The sequence below is a fragment of the Poecilia mexicana genome, unplaced genomic scaffold (assembly GCF_051168715.1).
Source record: "Poecilia mexicana isolate PSO_F unplaced genomic scaffold, ASM5116871v1 scaffold_9, whole genome shotgun sequence".
NCBI classification, from domain to species: Eukaryota; Metazoa; Chordata; class Actinopteri; order Cyprinodontiformes; family Poeciliidae; genus Poecilia; species Poecilia mexicana.
This window is the reverse complement of record NW_028263378.1, coordinates 14,903,442-14,921,982: the sequence shown is the minus strand read 5'-3', so window position 1 is coordinate 14,921,982 and position 18,541 is coordinate 14,903,442. Positions and strand designations below refer to the sequence as shown.

Sequence of the window (18,541 nt, the reverse complement as noted above, 5' to 3'; positions counted from 1 at the left end):
GCTCAATCGATAGATTGATACAGTTGTTTTATTTAGCCTTCTACAGCGTCATACGTTTTCGCAGTTTCCATACTGTTGTACATTGTGATGCAAAACTGCACCACATTTCCAAGTTTCTATGTATAAAGCTATAAAGCTCACGCCTGTTATATATATGGAAAGTGGGAGAAAAGGAAATGATTGTTATCTGAAGCATGGGAAAGCTAGCACAAAGATCAAGAACCCTAGAAAAGGAAATGAGCCTTTCCAAAGACTTTGGATCACTTGTTGTGAAGCTATAATTTGTTCAGGTGCCTTTCGTTCACAGACTGCCACCTTTCATTTCTCTTACTCATCCACCCACTGCTTTTTACCTCACTATTGATGTCTGTGTCCAATCACAGAGACAACAGGCTATGTTTATGGAAAGTGATAGAGCTTACATATGCAGGTCTTTGAAATATACCAGATTTATCCAAGTCTGTGAAAATCTATGTGATTTCCCCCCCCATGGATTTACTCTTACCGTCTGTTGAGCAAAAACATAGAATATGAACAAGAAAATGATCAAAGTAGTTTAAACTTAAAAGGATCTTTGACTGTGATTGGTAAAATCACAATCAAAGATCTTTTGTCTGTGGCCTGTGAAGTAGAACGATTTTGCCCCTGTAAACTTTTCAAATAACAAACATTACAGACATTCTAACCTTAAATATAACCCAAATGATAATTATTTTCTTTGCAACAATCTGGAAAATTATAGCCTGTGTTTTGGTTAAATTGTTTTTCGCCTTTTACTAGACAAGTAAAATTTCTGAAATGATTAAGTGTCTTCATTTTGTTCTCTGTTAATCAATTCTTCTGTCTTGGCTTTCTGTCATGATTGGATGTTACAGGATAGAGGCACACAAGGTTGTGATAATGTGGTTCTGCTTCCATAGTCCTACATTTGCCTGCTCAACTTGTAGATCTGTTTATTTTGCACACTAGCAAGAAGTGATGAGTGTATAAAGCGTGTCTTCAGTCTTGGATTAGTTCATTCATGTGTGGACAAATTTAGACAGAAAATCTTCTTATTCAGTCTGGAAGAAATTGGAATTTATGCAGTGATTTTAGTATTTTTCAGGTGAGCAGAATTATGAAAAAAGGTAATAAGAGCCTGGAAGGACATTGTTGTTCCTTTTGTTCCTTCCTGCTACCTCCTTTTGTCATGTTCTGCTTTTCTTTCTGGGCTCTCCTTTCTTTCCCTCCTTATTTTCCTTCTTTCCCTCTCTTTACTGTCTTGTTTTCTTTGTTCTTTGCTCAAAAACAACACCTGCATTGGCCCTGGTGACCAAGCTGCTGACTTTGCTCTAGCTATGTGTGAAGACTATAACATAAGCTGTGGATGCTCATTAGTTTAAATACAAGACTCAAATTATTTTATAATCCAAGGACATAGTGCTTCCAGCATGGAGAGCCTTTGTGGTGGGTGACAACAAGTCCATCCTCACCTATTTTCAGTTTGAAAAATATCATGATTCATATTTTCAAAATTTTTAGGCTTTCTAGCTATAAATATGGTGACATTTGACTTTCAGATAAAATGACTGGGATTGTTTATCACATGTATATCCTAACCAACATCCTCACAACTTAATCTAAAACTTTTTTTTTTTAGTAAAACCAACTCTCGAACATGCACATTATTTCTTTTTATCCTACATATCTCTGCTCCTATCAATACTCTTAATAAAAAAAAAAAAAAAAAAATAATAATAATAATAAAATTCCAACTAACTGTTGTTTGATTGATTTATGGATTAACATTTGTATGAAAATATCCTATTTTCCAGCGTTTGATGTTTCTCGGTCAGTTCCCTGAAGACAGTAGTATTGGCTCACTCAGCTGTAGTCCATTACCTTTGAGCTTGCGAGGCTGAAAGTCTTAAAACCCATTCATCAGTTCTTTGACAGAGCTACCTACTGCAAACAGATTCAGTCATGCAGCGACTGCTCTCCGCTAGCCCCTCCGCACCATTTCAACTCCTGACCCCGGCGTCCACCTGCACAGAGGCTCTTTCATCATACAACACATCTTCTTTATGGCTGACTTACACACACAAACAGGGCGCACACACACACACAACACACACACACACACACACGCACGCACACAAGTGCAGATGTAACTTCTCTGCAATCCACACAAACCTGCCCAAATGCACACACGCATAGCTGAAGGCTTCATCATCTTTGACCTTTTGACTGCAGTTAACTAACTAACCTCTTGTTATTTCCCCTCCTCACTTTGGCGCTATGTGTGGGGTCTCACTGAAAAGACTCAGTCACGCAGCACCAGTAGCTGCAGGGCAACTTCAACCTTATCAACAGATCCATCTTTTTTTTTTCTAGATCGATTCACATAAACTGTGTGACTCAGTCACTTGTTCACCTCAGGATTTGAACTTCTAACCTTTGTTTTGCTCTTCACATTTTGTTCTTCTGAAAGCCTTTTTGCATGCTTACTTTAAGCACTAATTAGAAAGGAAAAAAGTGAATGATGATTTTAAAGTTTTGACTTTTTAGTTCATTTTGTTGTTTTTATGCATTTGTTTTATGTACCAAAAAAAAAAAAATGTTTGGAAATTAGTAAGAGTTGCTGCTTTTTTTAAACTAACTACACAGCTTGAACAAAGAAACAAAAGAATAACCGAAAGTGTAGTCCTTTCAGAAGGCCTGATAAATGTGGCTTTGTATTATTAAATCTGAACTTGAATTTACTAAACTGAGTAAAAGTAGTAGATTAGAGAAACTGTAATTCTGTGGTTAAAAAAAAATACAAAATGTGTTGATCCTCAACAGTAGAAACGATCAAATGAACCAGCTAGCCGAAATTAGCTTACAGCCAAAAAACAAGCATAAAATACCAATTACACCATTATACCATTGTTTGATATATCACATGCATTTCAAGCTGCAGACTGTTTTTTTACTATTTATTTTTTGACTCAAACTAAAAAAAAATAAAAAAATAAAAAAAGGTTTGTCTCCTCAACCTCAGCCTGGCACCAACAACAATATGATGCTTGCATCTGTCTTCTTTATTCTGATTCTCAGTTTGAACTTCAAGTCGTATCAATGCATCTCAGTATCTTATTCACCAAAATGATGTCCTATCATTTCCGTCACATACAAGTCACATCATAAAATTTTATTGAAGGAAAGATAACATAACTCATCTTCATGCAGTAGAACTTAAACTGTTTCTTAAAGAAAAATAGTGCAACAAAAGATCATTAGCTCTGTTTTACCAGAGTTGTGTAGTGATAGGATCAGTTATGGTTTTAATCACGAGCTGTCCATATGCCTTTGACACAGATGAACCCCATGTTTTCATAAACTACTTATTTTTATTTTAATCAAAATGATTGAGACACAGTACACTCATTTCTCTGTCCCTTCAATGGCTCACTGTAACAATAGTTGTCCCTCTGCTGCTGATACCCTCAAGCACAGCTCATTTCAGAGAGTTATAATTGTGATGGTGCAAGACTTGAGATAAAAGTTAATTAGGACTTTTGCAGCGGAGGAACAGATATATCACAGTGATCATGTTAAAAGAATAATTTGCCATTCTGGACTAATTTTTACCTCATTTATTACTCACACCAGGATAAGCCAAAATCCCTAATAATGGCACTGGAGCACTGCATGTATTTTTTATAATCAATATCTAACAAGACCTACGAGCTTGCAACCCAACTCAGCATTTATAACAAAGATGTCAACAATAATAAGAGGATGAATGTTTGTTTAAACCCAATCTTCTTGATAAAATATAATGAACATAATGCTGAGTTTGAGAATTCAACCTCAGCATTAAATGGTAAAAATGCTAAACAGAAGTAGAGTCACATTATTCTTATTTGGTGGCTATATTAACATATATGCCCTATATACATTTAAATAAGAGAGCAGATGTTAGGTGTATCAAGGATATGTTCTGCTCAGAGAGAGCAGAACAAGATGATAAGGAGAGGAGCGTGGTCAGTACTATTTTTAATAGGGTCAGAAACTGAAGATCATTATAAAACACCCTTGGCTTGAGGAGCTATTTGTACCAACCTAAGAAGTGAGGAGGTAGGAAAGGAAATGGAAACCAAATAAAATAGTGATAAAACAAGAAAAATGATAGAGGGTAATTCAGAGGAGGCAGTGGAAAGATGCTGCAGAACCATTTGGAAAGACAATTTTCAGAAATTAGAAAGTGTTAAGGCGGGAAATGTGAACAGAGAGCACAGCATAAAGATATGCCAAAAAGACGAGGGAAAAGTAGAGAGGGAGGACTGTGGAGGAAAAGAGAGACACAGCAGGAGGACAGGCTGTTTAGGCAGGAAGGAAGAAACAAGTTGTGAAATTGGGAGAAAAGAGAAAAGGAGAAAAAAGAACAGAAGAGAAAAAATAGTGAGTTTCCAGATGGAGAATTTTTCCTGATCCAATTTTATATTCAGCTCTGAGTAAAATAGCTAAAACATGGGAAGATTTTCAAATGAAATAAGCCATTAAGCCTTCATTAATTGATTTCAGGCCATCATATTGTGTGCTTGTGCGCGTGTGTATGTGTGTCAGGCAGCCTGTCCAATGTTTTCCCTCACCAAAGAATCATATGCAAACCTCACTGGAACGGGCTGTTTCTATCTCTGTGATGGAAACTGATAGCACAATATGGCATAATATGGACAAGAAGATTGCTAAGTATGGACAGAAAAAAAAATAAAAAGGTCAGAAAGGAAAAGAAGATCTTGTGTTTTAAAAAAAAAATAAAGTGGCTGTTTGGGAGGAAGTCGATGTGCCTCAGGGGAAGTGACCTAAGAAAGATGGATGAATAAATCTATGCCATTACTCCAAAGCAAAAATAGAGAGAAAGTAGGGTGAAAGAAGTAAAAAAGGGAGTTGTGAAAAAAAAAAAGAATATCAGCAAGTTAAATAAGTTCTCAGTACTACAAAAAAAGATCAAACATACTGGACCTGATACAATTCATTAAGACAGATATATCAGATGTTTCTTTTCAAACCTGACGGCTTAAAAAATATGCAAACACACATTTGAACAGATACTTTCACATACTTAAATTACAGCCTCCCAGAAAAAAAAAACAAAACAACATTATCCTATCTCCCTGAAAATAGAAGTATTTCCTCTGCCAGTGTTTTGATATTCTAATGTACTGCCCTGCTCCGGCTGCTTGTATTAATAGCGATGCTAAGCTGTGATAGTAGAACGTGAATGAAAGCAAAGCCTTGCTTTCCCCCCCAGGCTCTGGGATAAGAGAGACAGATTCCATCTGGTAGATAACATTACACAGCAACTTGTGCAAGTTTTACCCTCATAAGCTTACATAGGACTACACGTATCAGTGAGATATTCCATCTGCATGCAGGTATGTGTGTGATACTAAATGAAACTCATTCTATGCCTTTGACATATTTTTTTCTTCTTTTTTTTTTGCTGTGTCTGAAAACTTCTTTTGCTGTTGTGATTTGTGCGTTTGTTTCTATCTACGCCTCAGCTCTGTGTTGCTTCACTCCTCCCCTGTCTTATACTAGGGCTTTACCATTTTGTTACAAACTACTCCTACTGTTTTGTCATATCAGTTGTGTGATTTTAAGTCCTCTCAGTGAGAGAAAGTTGTGCATTGCTGCTAAGTTGCCTGAAAGAAAACTATTCTACTTTTTCCTCACAAGACAAAGACGGTTGTTTAGAAATGTTTTCTGTCACAAACACAGAAAGCAGTGGGAGAAGACTCTCTCAACACAGCAGGGTAAAGAGGTAACTACTCCTCTTGTTACTTCAGGATAAGCATGTGAAATTTAAATGCAACAGGGTTTCAAGCCTAAATCATTCCACTTCAAATCCTCAGCTCATAACAATTGAACCTACTTCACCAGATGATCTCACAAGGTGACAGCAACTGAATGTTACTTTGCAAAACACGGTTCACAAACCATTCCTTCCTATTTGTATTCTAGCTCTAGGCCTTCATTAGGATCTGAATCCTTAGGATTTGTGATAGATTATAATTACTGATAACTCTGAGGTGTTTCTCTGAGTGATACACGCTAATTTCAACACCACAGACCATGATCACATCATTTTATGCTACTCTGAGAATTGATGTGCACAAAGAGATCTGTGGCAGGTAGCTAATTTTTGTGTACAAGACTAACGTTGCAAGTGGCAAAGGACTTAAGTAGCTTGCAACTTTGCAATATACTATGGATAATTCTTTTTGAGACCCTCTTACCACATTTCTGCATTGATATTTTGTCAAATGGAGATTATTTTCTTATTTCTATTGGCAAGTCTCGTCCAATAGAAAGACTTGCCAATAGAAAGTCTTTCTATTGGCAAATCATGGAGTTTTCCATGATTTCTTTCCACAAATGTTCCTACTTTACAACATTCTCCCTTACTGCCTCAGCTAAAAAATTAAAATATCCATAATAGTGTTGCAGACAGAATTTTAATTTCCAGAGGAGCACATAATCTCCAACAAAAACAACAACAAATACTCATTGCCAAATTTTCATAGCATTGCCTAAAAACATTCTTTGAAAACAATTGTTTTTCAGTTGTGGTTTCTATCTCTAAAAGCAGTAGTGGGTTTATGTCAGTCAGACTACTGCATCTGTGTTTTGGAAACTCTGTGGCTTAATTTCCTATAGATTACCACTTGCAGGGATTTTTGCAGGAATAACTACAGTCCTCTGTATTTGTCAAAAAATAACAGAATTCTTTGGGTCTTTTTTTTTTGTAATGTCACAGTAATGAAACTGAAGACATAAAAATACCATAAACTTGTGATTGCAACATGATCTTTTATTGACCACCTGCTCGATGTAAAATAGTTGTTAAATACTGTTTGGATCCCGAAGAAGAGTAATGAGTTCACAATGAGAAACCACGAATAAGGCACTTAATGGTACCCACTATTCTGGATCTGACATTACTGGTTTGGTACAGCACTAACCCAGTTAAGAAGGGGGAGACAAAATTGAAACCGACAGCTAATCCAAAGACTCAGGCAGCTGTCATCTGGCCTCTCCAGACCACATTGGCCGATAGTGTGACATTTCGGCTACCGCCCACCCACTGTGACATGAACGATGCGTACATAAAAACTGTAAGCAAAGCCTCTTTGTCTGGTGCTCAACCTTGAAAGAGCTGATTCAGATGGAAACCTCTGCTGCCGACCATCCTGAGATGCTGTGCAGTGTATCTGTGCTGTCTTGCCCTGCAGAAACTGCAGATAAGCACTGGCTTAAGGGGCACTCTGGGACAAAAGAGGCATAATATGCTCTTTCCATGTCTCTGAGCTTGAAAATTGAATCCTGTCCAAACTCCTTGAGTCACAAATAGCATAAAAACAATACAAACACGTGGTTAAAGGATGGAAATAAATTTAAGGGTAGATTAAAAGATGAAACAGGGAACAGTCTGAAGATATTGACACTGTTGAGGAACACGTTTAGATAGTACAATACCTCAGGAGTTAATAACAAATGCACCTGGCAAAGTGACGGTTCACTTAGATGTCAGTGCAGTGTCTGTGAGTCCGTGTGTGTGTTTATGTGCAAGTAAATCTTGGCAGAGACTGCCATTAAAAAATAGCTACAGAGAGCTCTCACACTGCCTACCTGCAAACGCCCACACTTCATCTGCCTGCTGCTTAACATGGGCGTGGGCCCCATTCTATATGCATGATGTGTGTCCAACTTTGAATGTGTTTGTGAGTGTGCCTCTCAACCGAGTGTCATTTGTGATATCTAGATGCTTCAGGTCAGGAATACCAAGTACATATTTTCTCAGTTAGGTTAGTTTACTTTATGAATTTGTATTTATTCCTTTATTTTCCCTAAGGGATCCATTCCTCCTTTGTATTGTTGTAACTACTTCACTTTTAGTTTGAAATGTATAATTATGCATTTGAAATGTATAATTGTTTTTCAAATCATTGAAGTTGGTATGAAATTTGTCTTTCTGCAAACTCATGGAAGGGATCTTTCTGATCACATCAGTGTTGCATAAAAGCTTCATCTTGTGGATTGTTTTGCAAATAAAGAAAAAAAAAACCCGTAGAACTTAAAAGAACCACCATGTTTACAGTGGTTTATCTCAGTTTTATAAATAAAGTCAGGCATGCAGGCCAACATGCCACAGCAAAATAGAAAATGTGATATATATCTATATATATATCTATATATATATATATATATATATATATATATATATATATATATATATATATATATATATATATATATTTATTGCCTAAAGGCAATAAATAAATTGCCTTTAGGCGAAACAAAATCTAAAGATGTTTTTAAAAATGAAGATTAATTTTACAACTGCAAAAATTCAAAATCTTGCCTTTTACTAACTGCCACCTAATATATATATATTTCTAAATGTAGATGTGAAAAACTGGAACATATAACTGGAAAACGGAGGATGAGCATTTATGTACCCATACCCACAAATATAGACATATATTCAAATGTTAAGGCTTATTGTATGCCTTAGTTAATTAAAAGTGTGCACTCTGTGGGTTCTGTGTACTTGCCTGATAACTGAAAGTCATGCAGCTTTCAGAATTATAAATTAGGAATAAATTAAATGTGCATATCGTTTAGCATGTTTCTTGTATAATTTTATTATGTCATTAATTATTGGAGTTACATATTTAATGGTTTATACCTTTATGGAACACTTATATAATAATTCTTCCCAATAATATTTAAAAAAAAAATAATAACTATTTTAACACTTTACAGGAAGGGCAAAAAATCTAAATAATAAAAATAAAAAATACAAATATCATTAATTCCATGACATCCTTCCATCCATTTTTCCTATTCCCTCCACGAAGTGTTTAGTGCCCATCTCTCAGGGTCAGAGGGCAAGAGGCAGGATACACCCTGGACAGATGGCCAGTCCATCACCAACACCATAAATGCAATCATTCACCTGCACATGCACACACATTCACACACTATGACTTGAGGGCATTTTAGAAAAGTCGATAAGCTTAACAATCATATTTTTGCACTATAGGAAAAAGCCTGAGTATCTATAAAGAGCCCATCCATGAACGAGAACCCTGGCCTGGGTTCAAACACAGAACCTTCTTGCTGCACACTAACTGTCCTAACAACTGTGCAGCCTGACTTCTTTACGTATCTTCAAAAGCAGTTTCTCCTATTGTATATCCTTTCTTTTCACAGTCACCATACAAGCGGGTCTGTGGAGTTTGAGGAAATTTTCCAACAACAAAGACTTGAGTGTTGTTTCTTGAATGTGCTTTCACCTTTGTCGCCACCTGGAGACCTCCGATTTATTATTTCTTGCACTCTACAAATAGTTCCTCTCTTTGGTTCTTTAAACTGTGGCCAGCTGGAGACTCTGAGTCACTCCGCTGCGCCCACAGACATAAATCTAGTTTCAAGCTTTAGCTGCGGCCTTCAGTGTCAGATAAGTCGAAAGTCAGAGGACACCAGCCAGCTGTCACCGTCTGCTCCGCTCTGAGATTGACTGGCATTCAAGTCATTTCTTCAATTATAAATTGCTTAGCTCTGACTGCCCTGTAGATAAATAACTGGCTCTGACAAGTATCATGCTGTTCATGTTCTACTTGATCATCTGAGGTTTATTTTTGTCATTATAAGTCTTGGACTCAAATTTATACTCAACAGGCATAATATTACGATCACTGACAGATGAAGTGATTGACCCTGATTGTCCTTTCCTCATAACATATGTTAGTGGGCGGGATATTAAAATAAAAATAGTTCATTGGGTGTTTTATTTGATTTTTAATGTGGGGATGAAGTGAAAAAGATAAAAAAAACAACTATGTATTTATTTTCTGAATCTCACATGAAAATTAATAACAGAATATCAAGCCGTTTCTTTAGTTTTTTTTAATTTCTGATTATCAATTAAAAAACAATCAAAAGTTACATGGACTACCCTGAATATAAAATTGTTGACATTTTCTGATTTCGATGTAAAAAAAAATCACAATATTGTAAATGTTGATCCCTGTGTCCATAATATACCTATTCAGTTTCTCCATTTTTTTCTTCATGTCAGAAAATAAAATCTTAATTCAAACAAATACTTTTAATGTGTGACCCTTTGCTTCACAAAGGGATGTAACATTCAAAGTTACAATCACAAAATCTCATGACTGCTGTTTTGAAATGGACCTTCCTGTTAGATTTTCTTTTTAATAAACGTATTTCCCACTGACTTTCATACTGGCTGGATGTTTTATGTTTTGGCAGCCAGCATAATGTTGTTTTGATTTTTCAATTGTCCTAATATAAAACACTTGAAATTAAACACTAATAGACAAGAGGAACCATTCATTCTTCCTACTTTTTTTCCCACAAATATGAGTTTCTTAATGACCTTGTAAGCAAAGGTTTCAAATTTTTGGTTTTGTACCCAAAATATACAGAAAAGACAGTCATTGATGAATTACTAAGAATGTATCAAATACAGTATTACAGCATGCTATTGGTTTAAAACATGTACGATTTTATTAAATGCCTACCCCGAATAATATTGCTTTTTTTGCAAGATATTCCGAGGTAAGTAATAATACACAATATAATAAACCTTTTTTCTCCATAATATAAGCTATTCACATCTTCAATCACAAATTCACAAATGAGTAAATTAATCTGTACCCTCAAATATTGGATGAATAATTAAATAGTCAGTCTATGGTTAAACTTGAGAATGCTGAGCTCTCAATTCAAGTTGAGAGAGGAAGACGGCTTGGTGAAGAACGATAAAATTGTACATTTTCTGAGGAAGTAAATTATAATAATATGGAGTTTAAATAACAAAAACCTTAAAATGTAAATAATTGATGAGATAAATTTACTTACAAGCATTGCATGTTTATGAATACTGGCTTTCTGCTAAGTTGAATGTTTCTGTAAACTCTTGCGTGTTTGTGATTTATATAATTCCACAGCAGTAATTCACTCTCTGTTTGACGTACCATTATCCCTCACATTTTATCTCAGATTTTTACCCTTTCCTATCTCCTGTCACTCCTCAAACTATATCCCAAGAAGATTTAAACCTCTCTTTGAGTGCAATGTGTTGAAGAGTAAATGATATGGATATGTATGTTGCAGACAAGTGTTCTGTGAACAAGACTCTGGGTAATATGAGTGCCATCAGTGAGAATTTATGTGATTTTTTTTCTTTTCACAACAGACTGTGACTGTTTGAGTCAAAAAAGTGAATAAAACAGCAAGACAGAAGAGAAAAAAATGTTTTGTTTTGTTTTTTTTTTCTTTTCCCCTGAGTGTACACAAATACGTTTCCCCTTTTTGTGGGTTTGTTGTGGGATTTATTGTTCTATTTGTATAAATGCACTGTGTAGAGTAGTGGCTAGTGTTTGTGATGTTTATGCATTGTTCTGCATTTTTCTGCTGGCACATGATTGCATGTCTGTTTACTGGTGGTAGCGGTGGGGGATTAGTGGTAACTGGTGCGCCAGTGTTTAAAGTGTTTTGTGTGTCTGCTTAAGAAGTGTGTGAGAAAGTGCCTCTACTCAGAGCAGCTTCCATGTTTTTGCAGCTGCTGCTGATTTGAACTATCTGATAAGACAGTAAGAAGTATGACCTCATGATTTCCAGAGCTGCTACTCAGATACACATCGCAGACCTTTCATAGTACACAGGATGCAGACTCACACTTCTAACCACTCTACATTTAACCTTATAAGGTTTCAACGGCTTTAGTTTACACAGGTTCAAATGCCATACCATCATTTTGCATACGAGCATTTCTAAGAATGTGGACAACAAGTACATTGAGAGCTACTGGAAAAGTTAACTTAAGTTAGCCTTTTTTTTGTCAAAGAAGGCTTAAAATAAAACCCAAAACTAGCCCTCATTATTAGTCTAATAATTCTGCTGTAGTAGACTTAGAACATTGTGATCATCATCAATCAGTTTCTACTAAACTATTTACACTAATAGTTTTATTCTTTCTTGGTTTCCATGTCACTGACTCAATGATTTGTCACTATATTTGCATGGTACCACTTGATTTGCCTGCCTGAAATACCTTTTGACAGATATTCAAACCTTTAGTTGGTTGGTTTAGCAAGGTGACAAGGTCTATTGACTTCAGTGAAGGAATAAACATCTTCTTACTTTGAGTACATGTTTACTACATACCTTAAATCAAATGGAGAGTCTGTTTTGCTACAGCCACTCATTAGTGATGACAGCATTCAGGCACGACGTTTATGAGTTGGGCTGTTAGGATCAGTAAGTCATTCTGTCAGGCGATCGGGAGAGAAGAATGGGGCAGGGATAAAAATGAGGTGAGAAAACAGAGTGCAAAATTGTGAGTTAGTGTGAGAAAACTAGAGCAGCAAAGTTAGTCCAGATGAGAATAATAGTTGATTTTATTCATGGGAAAATGCATCTTTGCCCCCTCCCCTTTTATCCATTTTACCCACCCTCTTCTCTGGCTATCATGTTTCTTGTGCCAATCAATAATTTATAGCTGTTGCACCAGAGCAATGAACCCCCCAGCTCTCTGAATGACAGATGAGAGCGAGAATGAGTACCGGGCAAACTGAAAAGCAGGACAGGCGTAAAAGCAGAAGGGTGTGAAAATATAATATAAAGAATGACAAGTGACAGAAGAGCCAAAGCAGCAAGGGAAATGACTGACGGGAAACGGGCTGAACTAGGCACTGGATAAATAACCAGGAGTGGGAGAAAATTTCCCTCATATAATGAAATTATGCCACAAAAAGTCTACCGATTTTCATACTCTGGGAGAACTAATTACAGAAGTACGGTAGAAAATGTCAGCTTCGTGACATCAAAGTGGAGATGCTACCTACTCATTTTTTCCCCTGTTTGGGTTTTGTTGTTTTACCTAAGCTGCTTTTAGCTTGAGCCCACAGTACATTGCTATTTTCCAAGAAAAGAACAACAACAGCATGCTTGGATGAACAATAGGGATGGTGAAAGCGAATGCATGCATGCAATTATGTTTAGTTACTTCTATTTTGAGTTGCTTTTCATAGTTGTTTTTGCACAGTTGCAGCCATCACACTTGGAGAAAAAAGTATGCAGCTGTGTCAAAAATATTTTGTGTTAAAAATTTCCCGCACAGTCAAACACAAAAGAGCGCCTACACACACACACACACAGAAAGGGTCTAAATGATCTCAATGAAACCTTAATGATGATGGAGGGAGGAAAAAAACTGCCAGGTGGGGAGCCAAAAAGACCAAAAAATACTGAGACAAAAGAGAGAAATGCAATTTTTTTCTGAGAAAAATACATTTGTTTGTACAAGAACCTTTAATTTACGTGCATTGTGTTGTTGTCCATGTGTGTCCACGGGTTTGGAAGGAAATAAAGCTTACCTCCTCGACCTCCCACCTGCTCTTGTAATTCTGTGTGGTTTTGGTGACCTTGGCAACCTGGCGCCAAAACACGGTTGGTGTCCCTTTGATTGAGGCCAAGAGGGGGCGTGAAGTTTGGACAAAGTGGAAACACAATGGAGGAGAGGGAACAGGAAGGAGCAGGAGGATTAGGTTCCTGTGCCCCCAGTGGTGGCTATTATGTCCACTGAATTATTTCCTCCTGTCTATCATCTCCTCTCTAAAAAGTGAAAGAGTAATGTCAGAATTGAAGGTACTTAGACAATTATTAATATTCACCCAGCTGGGTATGAATCCCTTGATCTTTGAAATGACAGAAATGCCTTTTGTCTTTCTGAATACACAAGTGTGTGTTACTTTATGTCCATCATATACTACTACAAAATACAGGTTTTGGTTGTAACAAAATGTGAAAAAGTTCTAGGAATACAGAGATTTTTGAAAGGCACTGCAATAATATTTTTTGCTTACTAAATTCTAATGGATTATGTATTTCTTGTTAAATACCAGAAATAAGCTTCCATTGACTTGCTAGACTTCAGTTAACGTGATTACAGTTTAATTATCAATTTCTGCTTTTGACATGTCTTAATCAGATCTAGATTTATGTTTGTTTTAAATCTGTTTTATTACTCAATAAATGAAGCAGAACACATTCTAAAACAATTAATTTGTAAAAGCATTACTGTGATCACTTTCATTTTAACGGAACACAAATCTCACTGTAGTAATCGCATAAAAATGCACAGCTTCTGCTGGAGGAATACAGGCTCCTCAGCTGACTTTGTCCTCTGACAATTCCTTGACAGATTTCTCAGAAAACAGACTCTCTTTATATTCTGAGACATGGCAACTGTTTTGCTGGATTCCTGTGTTACTGAGACTTTGAAATTGAACAAATGTTGTCAGAGAAGAGGAGTTCAGTACCACAACAGTCGGGGCCTTACTTTAAGCTCTGATTTATGAAGGACATTGCACACATATTACAGTTTTTGTCAGTCGCCTTTGTGCGTTTCTCAGAACAGAATTAAAATTCTCAAAACTTCTTGTTCAGTCTTCAAATCGTGTAACTTGAGCACGTCAGAAAAGCATTTTCTCATTTCTGTGAAAACATCTTAAAGGTCTTTGTACGTCCATTCAGTTGATTATGAACAATTCCCAGCTTTTTCCTGCATTTTAAATTTTTTATGTCATTTTGTGCCCCGACCTACACAACATTTAAGCAGATGTTTGTGGTGTAAGAACAGTTTTCTGTAATATGACTACAATATTTCTATATATTTGCAATTTACAATTTTGAACAAACAGTTGAGGACATGACAATACCCTCTAAATTAGCTGCAGTGTTGTCTATTTTCTCCTTTTTAACCTTTTGTGGCCTTAATAAGTCTTGTGCAACAAAACAGAAATGAAATTCACTTCATATGCAGATTTTATGGCTTGTTGTAAAAACATATTTCTGTCCTGGTCACGAACTTCAATCAAGTCCATTGGTAGGGATTAAAACAAACAAAAAAAAAAAAAAACATAGGCTAAGGGAAAAATGTGTTACAGTGATTCTACAGATGTAAATCAAAACAAACAAGCAAAAAAATATGTCTGAATTAAACTTTTAATATTTCCTTTTTTCTTTTCTCTTACAGTAAGGGATGAGGATGATTTCCTTAGCCTGAGTGAACTCCCTGAAACCTTCCCCTCCGACCCTCCGGAGCCTTTGCCTCACTTCTTGTTCGAACCCGAGGAAGGCTACATCGTCAAGAATAAGCCTGTGAATCTGTACTGCAAAGCGACGCCTGCCACACAGATTTACTTCAAATGCAACAGCGAGTGGGTTCATCAGAAAGACCACACGGTAGAGGAGAGAGTTGATGAAAATTCAGGTAAGTGAAGGCCAGCTCACCTGGAAGAGCCGTCATACAAAAGATTTCTTTGAAATGAAACAGAAGGACGAGGAGCAAGGACAGTTGCACTTCTTTCAGATTTGTTTATTTTATTTATCAAAAATTCAAGTGCTGTTACAGGTCAGCTTTACACCAAACGGGTTTTTAAAAGAACACAGTTCAGCCAAAGCTGCAGAGTTTAAGACTACAGTTTTGTGTGAGAACAGAGGAGAAATGCTACTTGTGTTGGCAATTTTCTAGTGAATATTCAGCATAGATAAAAAGAAAATCCAATAACAGGATGCTGGAAACGTGTTGCAATAATCACTGCATGTGTCATATTAATATTTGTAACCATTTCAAATGATTCCTTTTTTAATTAGTTGCTCATTAAGAAAATGTCCAAAAAATTAAAATGCCTGGATGTTTATTACTGAATCAGTGGATATCTCCTTGTTGCTCTTCTGAGGTGTTAAGGGAGCTCAGGTTGTTTTAATATAGGCTTTTAGCTCAGTATATTTTTTGTTATTTGTGTACCTGTGATTACCATACTTTTTTCTTCCACCTTTCATTCAACCTTCCACTCACGTTTGTGACTCTGCATTGGTAAACGCTATACGACACCACGCAGCGTACTGCGGTGAACTCGGTAACTCTCTGCGTAAGAGAGGCTTGTATAAAATAGGTAATGTGATTAATCGGCCTTACGTAATATCAACACAATAAACTTTTTTAGATTAGTCACACACATTAGCACGTTAACATTGACAGCTCTAAATTTTACTTTAAGAACAGCGATACTTCATAGTAATATTATTCAATTAAAAGTAAAAAGAACAGTGCGGTAAAACTACTTCTGCATTTGATAATGCAGATGACATTTGAATCCCATGAGAGCATAGAGTGAGTGTAAAAGTATCGTAATGAAAAATACATATGTTCTAAGAATGAAGGGATATATAAATAATGATTAAAAAAAAATGTCCTTAAAAATCAGAATTACATTAGCTACGGTAGCAATTTAGCTTTTGACAGCCGTAATCCCACGATGAAACTAAATCCTCACAAAACAAGGTAACGGTCAAAACGAGGTTCTGGGATGTTTGGCTGAAAGAACGTTCATGGATGTTTTTTTTATTCAGCATTTTGATTAAACAATGACCATTTTAAAAATTGCCATTGTTCTCTTCAAAGGGACAAACAAAAATGTTACGTTTTGTGTGGATATTTCGTTGAGACCATTTATACGGGGCATTTTGACCAGCACCGCGACCCTGCCAAGACCTCTTGCCGCTCCTTAGCCCTCCAGGTACAATTTTCTAGATCTGCCACTTTTCACGTAGGTTCAGTTATTTGTGCGGAAAGGGAGGTCACATACAAGATGTATGCACACAGCTGTATCAATGCTAGTGCTGTACCTCAGTGTTTACAAGACACTTTAATAGGATCCAATATGATGTACTGGACTTCAGCCAGTCCCACACTTGACAGCAAGCAGCATTACTCTGCTTACTAAGTACCGATGAATCACAGTGTTACTTTGGCAGCAGCATAAAGACGCAGACACACTGGATTCTAAGATTTAAGGTTGACATGTGTTTGGCTCTTGTTTTTCCACCTGCTTGATAATGAGCCCAGGTCCCCAGAGCTGAGGCTTAAAAACAGTCCGACAACCACTGATTTAAGGTACCTGCTCAGAGAAATAATGTAGGAGGGTGATTCTCACGAACCCAGTCATTTGAATGTCTAAGAAGATTTTAAAGTCATACTCATGAAAATTAAAAATAATTCACTTTTATTTGAACAATCATCATTTCTAATATTTGGCACAGTTAATTGTTAGTTACCAAAATATTTTTTTAAATGTTTTTTAACTAATTTTAGAGTCAGAAATTCATTACCGTAATGCGTCCACAGTAAAAAAAAATGCTTTCACCTCAATTTATCATTGTAATTATTCAAGCTGGTTTATAAAAAAATACTACCAACTTGTGTAAAATAATGTAAACTAGCTCAATATTGTGATATCTAATGATTTCCTATTAAATAATAAAATATATTTTAATAAAAGTGAGTGTCCAGAGGTGCAAAACTCATTACCGTAGCACCTTGTTCGAAGTCCTGTTAAATTTATAGAATTTTTTAAAATTGAGTTATTTTGACCCATAATGTACCACAAAGAAGAGAAGACAAAATATGGCTAAAAAATAAGATTGTTTGACATATTTTGATTATGATAATTGTTATGTTTCTCCTTGCATACGCCTATTCGCACACCACAGCCGATCATTACCGTAATGTGCATTACCTCATGTGCTTAAAAAGTAAATGATTAGATATTTTTCTGTAGAGAAGATATCAGGGAATTTGTATTGTAGGTGAAAAAATTTTAGCTGACTCACCATGGCATGCTACCATTTTAAGCTATCTCATGCGAATTTCACTCATTACCGTAATGCACAACTTTCATTACCGCGCAATTTTAGACCTGTTGCGGTAATGAAAAACAAGATTACGGTGATGAACAGTGTCTTTTTGAAATGAAAACATAGATAAATACATAGTGCATTTAAACTTTAATGCTCCTTCTTATTGTTTTTTTTACACAATTACAGCAGTTTTTTATTTACTTCCTACTTATGAAAAATGGTTATACTATTTTATGGCAACAAATATTAATTACCTAATGTGAAGGGAAAAAGGAAGTAGTGCTGGATATCAATTAAAATTTCCAAAAATGCTTAGATTCAGAGGGACCCATTTCAACTCATGATCCAATTTGATGGTTTTTCGATTCAGTTAAGGATATTCCGCTATCAAAATTTTACTTGGAAGGTGAATGAGTGAAAGAAGATGTATACTGGGGGCAGTTCTCCTGGACTGGCAGCCCAGGGGGGTGGTCCACCTACAGAGTATGCTCCAACTACAGAGGGTTCTTGGGCCTCCCTGGTAATGTCTATTCTGTGGTTCTGGATTAGTCGAATCTAAGCTTCAGGAAGAGCAGTGTGGGTTTTGTCTTGGTCGTGGAACACTAGACCAGCTCTACACCCTCAGCAGGTCCTGGAGGGTCCGTGGAAGTTCGCCCAATCAATCTACATGCGTATTGTGAACTTGGAAAAGGTGTTCGACCGTGTCCTTCAGGGAGCCCTGTAGGGGCTGACAGTAAGTCGGGCTGGTTTCCGGTGAGAGTTGGACTCCGCCAAG

General features: G+C 36.4%; 1 protein-coding gene across 1 annotated transcript in view; it reads left to right on the top strand.

Annotated features, from left to right (window-relative positions):
- Positions 1-18,541, top strand: part of LOC106916787 (netrin receptor UNC5C-like) — a 202,897-nt gene that overhangs the window by 86,904 nt on the left and 97,452 nt on the right. The window contains exon 2 of the mRNA XM_014985307.2: positions 15,101-15,337. Coding sequence (XP_014840793.1) covers positions 15,101-15,337 — 237 coding nt within the window. The remainder of the gene's footprint in view (positions 1-15,100; positions 15,338-18,541) is intronic.